Raw genomic sequence first — 7,531 nt, forward strand, 5'->3', positions numbered from 1 at the left:
TAACAATAAAGAGAGGCATTTTCATATCCTTTAGCACATATTTACAAGATTTATTACATGTTTAAAACACAGAGGATATATACTTTCTATCTTTTTTTTGTGTCTACAAGTTTGTCATGTTTTGAGCACCTTTGTTACCTTTTTTATAAGTCATAATGCAAAAAAAATTATGTAGATCTAGCGCTACTAATTATCATACATCTAGCTTTTCGTGAAACAAATCATGTGTTTTTACGTGAAGTATTTATATGCATGTCTTACGCGACATAATCTACATATTATGGATGTATATTCAGTCGGACACTTATTTAGAATATTTATTAATACATAAAAGCGAGAGCCTTATTCCAAGGAATTTAACATCAAGAGTTGCTTTAGCACTTTAGTTTGGCTTGTCTCTCTGATCTCGCCAGCTAAAAACATTTCGTCCACAACAGTGTATACCTAAAATACAGTTGTCATAACATATCATCAAATATGCAATTGAGTAATGATAAGGTAATAAAGTAAAAGTATTATATGTTAATCAATTAATGGATTCTTTACACTGGATGCAGCAATGCTTATACAGCAAAACATAATGCAGTAGTTAATCTGTTTCCTTAATTGTAATGTTATTGGCTACTATTGTGTTATCTTGCTGTACTGCAAGCATTTCTATGTCCAGTATACAAGAATTATAAGATAATGAAATTCTCAAGTAATTCTCAAAAATTTCATTTAACTTATAAGGTTGTGACAAAAATGTGACACTGAAGAAAAAAAAAGTACCTTGTAAAAATTAAAGACTAAATCCAACTCGCATACATTGTGAAAGTATTCGTTCAACACCTCCACGAAATTATGTATCGCTTCCAAGTAACAGAGATTATTGTCGTTAACATCGACGCAGATGCAGAAATACAATCCTGCGTATCGTCTGTATACTATCTTGAAATTGCGAAACTGGAATATATTTAATGTTTAATGATATTGCATGATAAGAACAATTGCATTATGTCAAGCCAACCTCGACAAAATTTGTATGCTTAGCATCTCTGACAGTAACCACAGCATGAACTTCCTCTATCAACTTCTGCTTTTCGTCATCGTCAAAATTCATATACCACTTCGCTAATCTAGTCTTACCGGCCCTATTTTGTATAAGGATAAATCGTATCTATAAAGAATAAGCATTCAAAGCTCAATATACTTACTTAGATATTATTTAATCGTTTGCATTAAATATGAAAAGAAAATAATTATTAAAGTATTTCTTTATTTCGATAGGTAAATTTTATAAATAAAGATGATACTATAATCTATTTTGATTTTTTAATGATCAAACATCACATATTATAGCTGTTTATCAAAAAAGTAGTTCAACCACCTGACAGAATAAAATGTCAATTACAGAATGTCAAGAAAAATTATTACTTTTAGAATATGTATTTCTTTTATGCATTTTTGTCGGCTCCAATGAAAGCTATCAATTTCATTTGAAATTAAATATTTACATATAATACAATATACATACCATTTTAAAAATCGTTTTACTTGTACTTGATGAAATATCTTACGAAATTTTAGTAAATATAAAATTCTACCAATTCCCCGCCTACCAATCACGAAGTAACAAGTTGGACTGAGTTAGACCATATACTTATAAGGCTGTGTTCCAAAATTCACTGCCAACTGAAAATTTACAGTTTATGTTAAGGCCATTCTACATTGTAAACGTCGTATTGTAAACGTCGAAAGTATCATAAACATCATGCGATTTTAAAATTAAAGCATCGGATTGGCTAAAGCAACAAGCTTGTGACATGCGATGTCTACGATACGACCAATGTAGAATAGCCTATACATTTTCAGCACTGACAGAGATTTTGGAACATCTAAGATTGACGGAGCATTGGTATGAGAGAAGCTAATATTTCATGTGTCGGTCGACAAGGCTTTTCAAGTCTATTGATTGGGTACAGAATAGAGAGATCCGAGAATCTTTCAGTTTTGTAGTCAATTAATAAGCTTGAAAAACCTTTTTTATTTGATCAACATATCAGGCAGAAATTGAAATATCAGGCAGAAATTGAAAATAGAAAGAGAGAGAAATAGACACGACAGAAAGAAAGAGAAAGAACATAAGAGCCTTTTTCTTAATCGCAAAACAGCTTTGCAACTGTAGTAAAATTCTCTAATATGATTGGTCTTGTCCTTAGTTCCTCATTGGATTTAAATGTATAAATCAATCACATTCAAGAATTTTACAACAGTTGCAAAGCTGTTTTTTTCTGCTGAACGCAGCTGTAGTTCTTGTTCATGAAAAAGCCGACCAGTACTAAGGAAGTACAAGATACGGAAATATTCAATCCAGAAAATAAAGAATATATACATTATATTTAAGTGCAGAAGATGATCGGTTCTTATTTCAAGACCGTCTTTAAGTAATGTCTTAAGACGTTAATGCGGCCCTTTGATTGGTTCGTGACATCTTAAGGGGAATTGATTCTGTATCTTGAAGTGAAAATTACAAAAGTGAGCGAATTTACTAGAATACTGATAATTTTATTCATCAGTATCTAGTAAATTTGCTCACTTTTGTAATTTTCACTTTCTTTGAATCGATCCCACAGAATTTAAGGTCAGAATCGACTATGTATCAGCCTTAAGCTCCACATCTGAATATTCATTAACTGTGTTCATATAATTTAATTTTAACACGAAGTCGAATTACTTGAATTGGCATAATTAGTTCTTCTTCAGAAGAAATATCGCTGTTGCTTTCGTTCAAAATTTAATATATTTGTCTATGGCGCCTATTTAGTCTATTACAATGTCATTCCGAAATACGACGTTACAGTAGTACTGGCAGTACCACAATAATTTTGGAATGGCTGCAGCCGAAAGTTGCTGAACGTGAGAAGAAGAACGTGAGATGTATCTCGCTGTCGCGCTCAGTCCAAGTCGTGCTGAGCCGAGTTTAACCGAACACAGCGTGCTCGGAGTGCTCGGACTCCAATGTACATCACTGCTCTCCAACTCTTTTCAGCATTGTCGAATACAGTCATTGACGACGTCGAAGTGCTTATACCTTGTGTGATGCGACACGCTAAAGTAGCTAAAGACGCTAAAGAGCCTGTCCTCTTGGAAACAATGCGTAACGGATTGGCGGACTAGTCGCTAAAGTCAACTGCAATTCTTCTCTGTCCCCTCCGTCTTGAGTGAGGGAACAGGCGGACAACAGACGGAAAGTGAAACGGATGGCGAGTGGGGCCTAGCGCGCAGTATGGGAATAATCGGTCGTACGGTGGTACATAGTGATGCTCCGATCTGTGGTGGAGTCTATGAGGAAGTAACGACGGTCCTCAGGTTGTTTGGGGCACAACACAATGATATAGTCTTTGCAGGTGATTTCACATCGTGAAAAAAAAAAAAGAGGAAAAGAGAGAGAGAAGAGTGACCAGAGCAAGTATTCGTCATGTTCCACTATCTGCATCTCAGGAGTCGTTTTCTACAGACCCTCATCCTCGTACTGATCGGCCTGACCTTCTACGCGTATTATCGTACCACTGTGTATGATGTTCGCCAGTATAGTTTACCACGAAACACCAGTAAGTATTATTATATTTATAAAATTCTTACTGGTTCTGTTTTTATCTTGATGAGATTATTAAAGCTGCTGTTTCGGTTTTAAAGAAATAATAAATTTGATAATCAAAGAAATAAAACTAAATTAAGAAGCAATAAATACTATTCGTGCTCTGTTTGTTTATTATTTTATTTACAAATTCAAATTATATTATCTCCTGTTATTTTTTTTTTATATAAAACAAAAACACTTTACAAATTTTGTTTAAATCAATCATCAATATTTTTTAAACATTTTGTAAAGCAAAACAATGATCAATGTTTTTCAATATTTCGGCACATTTTTTTTTATCAATTAATCGTTATCCAGAATTAATGAATTTCAGATTATTCTACATACCAAGATGGCCTTCATATTCACACAAATCTCAGTCAATCTAAAAACTCTAGCTCAGACAACATGTCTCTAAGCCCATATGTAGCGCACAACAACTCTAGCAACAGCTCCTTGATTTTCACTACATTGTCAACGTCCTCCAGCGTACAGTCTTTGTCCTCGTTGTCTTCCGTGAGCACATTGATCAACTCGAAACAGAAGGTAAACGAGAAGCTTGAGATGGCAAGAGTTACCAATGTGACTAAGTTGGCGCCAATCATAGTTCGCAACGATTCGGCACGTGCCATATACGAAGCTGGACACATCGTATCAATTCCTGAGCGTTGCCCAAATCTCGGCAAGAACATGGATTTAGTGATGATTGTGATGTCCGCACCGACCCATCTAGAGGCGCGGACTGCGATTCGGCAGACCTGGGGGCATTTTGGTCAGCGCAGTGATATGAGTGTGCTCTTCATGCTTGGTACCACTCTTGATCCAAGAGTGGAGACGATCCTGCGTAAGGAACAAAACATGTACAACGATGTGATACGTGGTCGTTTCCTTGACTCCTATTCAAATCTCACTCTCAAAACCATTTCGACATTGGAGTGGGTAGATACCTATTGTTCTAAAGTGAAATATCTGCTAAAAACCGATGATGACATGTTCATCAATGTACCGCGACTGTTAGCGTTCGTATATAAACACGTCAAAGATCGTAACGTGATATTCGGTCGACTGGCCAGAAAGTGGAAGCCAATCCGGAACCGCAAGAGCAAATACTATGTGTCACAGGCACAATTCCAGCAGTCTGTGTTTCCAGACTTTACCACTGGTCCGGCATACCTGTTGTCGAGCGATACGGTGCGTCGTTTGTACGATGCCGCCCTAGATCAGACATACCTAAAGCTCGAGGATGTATTCACAACGGGCATCGTCGCGCATAGGCTCGGCATCAAGCGCTCGCACGCCAATGAATTTCTGAATAAACGGATACAATACACGGCCTGCAACATCCAACGCGGCATTAGCATACACATGGTCAAGTACAGTGAGCAGTTCGACCTCTGGAAAAAGCTGCTCGACGGTAAGAGTAAGTGTAAGTGATAATCAGCAAGGTTGAAAGTGATGAAGGTCCTACGCTTGACCCTGGTGAACCAAGTGCGATCGTTACCGCCTTAATGCAATTCGAGTGCCGGTTATACGCCGACCGGCTGATGCGATACCAACCGTTTCACTAATGACCTCACACGTACACATATAGCCGCGTGCGCATACATCGATTCAAGTGCGAGTAAGAGGCAGGCACATATATTATAGAGAAATAGTGTATCGCAAAACGGCATAGAGAATTTCGCCGATTAAATTTTTACGCGATCACATCATCAAATTAGGCTTTTCTTTACAGAGGTCGAATGAAAGTGATAATTTTTATCCCTGGAGGAGGATCTCCGGGTCTGGAAGACAGAATTTACTATTTTATATGTCTATATCTTTTACTATTTTATTATACATCTCTCTGAATTCCAAAGAAATATTTTTATTATTGTAGAATTAATTTTGTAAGATATTTCGTGTAATGTATAAAAATTTTATTTTCTCAAGAAGGGAGAAAGGATCTCCTATGCATGATATAGGCATAAATGATTCTATAGCTTTATCGACCTCTAGCTAGCCTCTTTTTTTCGTTTCGATGCTAAATTGTTTTCCCATAAATATGATCGTCCGTATTTTTATTGTACGTTTAGTAGCAAATGAGCGTAATTTTCTTACACCAACGGCATCCCCCATTTAATATACCAAACAAAATCGAATGATCGCATCTGACATTAAAGTGTACAGAAGGAACGAGGGACAATATTTTGTTAGGAAGACTGCCAATCACAATGAGATTCCCAAAAAGTTCCTTTGTGTAATCAACAGTTTCATCAATTACACGCGTACTCATTGACGACATCCGATTCGCAGTATAATCAGGTCAAAGTAGATATCTAACAGGATGTATCGGATACGACGTACTTTCTCTTAATTAAAAAGAGAATCCGGAGTCAGATTTTTCTTTCTAATATCTCGTTAGGATGTCATTTAACATCCAAATATATTCTGATGAATTAATAGCTAGAAGTTTTAATGTCATTCAAACAATTTTGTAATAATTGCTAATCGTATTACTGTCATGTTCATTCAACCGTCAATTCTAATTTTTAACTTGCTTGAAAAAAAAGATACAGATGGCTCGAAACATAAGCATGGAAAAATACGTACATTTACGTAATTATAATCCCCGTGATTCGTATTGCGAGAGAAGTAGCGAGATACCTCGTCATCAATTATTACGCGTCGCGTGTTATTGCGTCAATCGAGAGCGCGGCTGCCGCCTGAAATAAATGTGTCACAATGAATGGAGAGTGCCCCGAAGCGACTTCCCTCCTCCATTTCATTCCTCTTAACCCTCGCCTCCTCTTTTTATCCTCTCCCTCCCCCTTTCCGAATATTATCTAGTCATCGTCTGGATAATACGCCGCGTGATAACACGAGCGGGTGCTGACGCGCCCGACATCGGTCGTGCCTTCCCTCGAGCACATTCACGAAACACTTTCTCGTTATCGCCTCTTTTTTTTTCGTATCCTGCGGAAGTATCGTACTATACTTCCGCTCTCGGTGCCATATGTCCGAGGCGATGATTGTAAGAGATTTTTGGGCACGATGAAATATAAAAGAGAAAAAAAGAAACATGCTGCTGGAGAAGGCCGACTATGTCGACCGAGATTCCTGGTTGGACGGGATGAAGAGATTATTTTGCAACGATAAGATTAGGTGCGTTTGGCAATGTAAATCTAAGATGCGAACTAGCAGATGGTAAGCTTGATCACATGATCTTTCAGCAATCCGAGTGCCAAGAATTAATTCAAACGAACGCTACAGAGCTGTCCTTTAAGATTAGATTATAAAATGAAATTGTTTATTTTTATGAATAAATAAAAAATACCCTATTAATTGAAAATTTCTTTCGCTTTACTAGAAAACTGATAATAGTCTTATATACTAAAAATAGATCATTACACATGAATATAGACTCATATGCAAGGTGTGTTTTCTTAAAAGAAAATACTACATTGCAAAATAAATTTCTGCAATTTATAAGTTACATCACTTGATTTATATTAGTTTAATATATTATAAAGAGGAAGAGAATTAAAAATTTAATTAATTAATAAATTTTTCCTCATTAAATAATGTACTCCAATTTCTATTTGATAGCATTATCATAAATACAGGTTGAAATTAATTGAATTGAACAGAATGAAATTAATTAAGGCGCAAAAATCTGCATTAACTCTGCGAACTCGGTCTTTGAATCCGGATCGAGCAGCTCGATTGGTTTTAGAAATGTTAATATCGAATGCAAATGAGATGACATGTAGCAGAAAGATGCGAATTGCCGAACGATTTTCGAGGTAAAAGAGCAAACGGACGCCTCCGATTTGCCGAACGCACCTATTCTTGATTCTTAAGTCCTTAATGAGTTTCCTACAATTATTAAATAATACAGTCTGACTTTTATATTTTCTAGATATATAT

At 36.3% G+C, this 7,531-nt stretch overlaps 2 protein-coding genes across 2 annotated transcripts; one reads left to right on the forward strand and one right to left on the reverse strand.

The window, feature by feature from the left end:
* Positions 1–33: 33 nt before the first annotated feature.
* LOC108693667 (AP-2 complex subunit sigma) lies at positions 34–1,660 on the reverse strand. The gene is made up of 4 exons (XM_018202721.1): positions 1,517–1,660; positions 1,010–1,159; positions 772–945; positions 34–444 (listed from the first exon to the last, which is right to left on the reverse strand). Exons 1-4 carry the CDS (start codon positions 1,517–1,519, stop codon positions 343–345), a joined length of 429 nt encoding a protein of 142 aa, XP_018058210.1. The 5' UTR covers positions 1,520–1,660; the 3' UTR covers positions 34–342.
* A 1,378-nt stretch (positions 1,661–3,038) lies between these two features.
* LOC108693652 (beta-1,3-galactosyltransferase 5-like) lies at positions 3,039–5,311 on the forward strand. The gene is made up of 2 exons (XM_018202695.1): positions 3,039–3,593; positions 3,957–5,311. Exons 1-2 carry the CDS (start codon positions 3,461–3,463, stop codon positions 5,054–5,056), a joined length of 1,233 nt encoding a protein of 410 aa, XP_018058184.1. The 5' UTR covers positions 3,039–3,460; the 3' UTR covers positions 5,057–5,311.
* The last annotated feature ends 2,220 nt before the right edge of the window (positions 5,312–7,531 follow it).

Source organism: Atta colombica, unplaced genomic scaffold (assembly GCF_001594045.1).
Source record: "Atta colombica isolate Treedump-2 unplaced genomic scaffold, Acol1.0 scaffold96, whole genome shotgun sequence".
Lineage (NCBI taxonomy): Eukaryota > Metazoa > Arthropoda > Insecta > Hymenoptera > Formicidae > Atta > Atta colombica.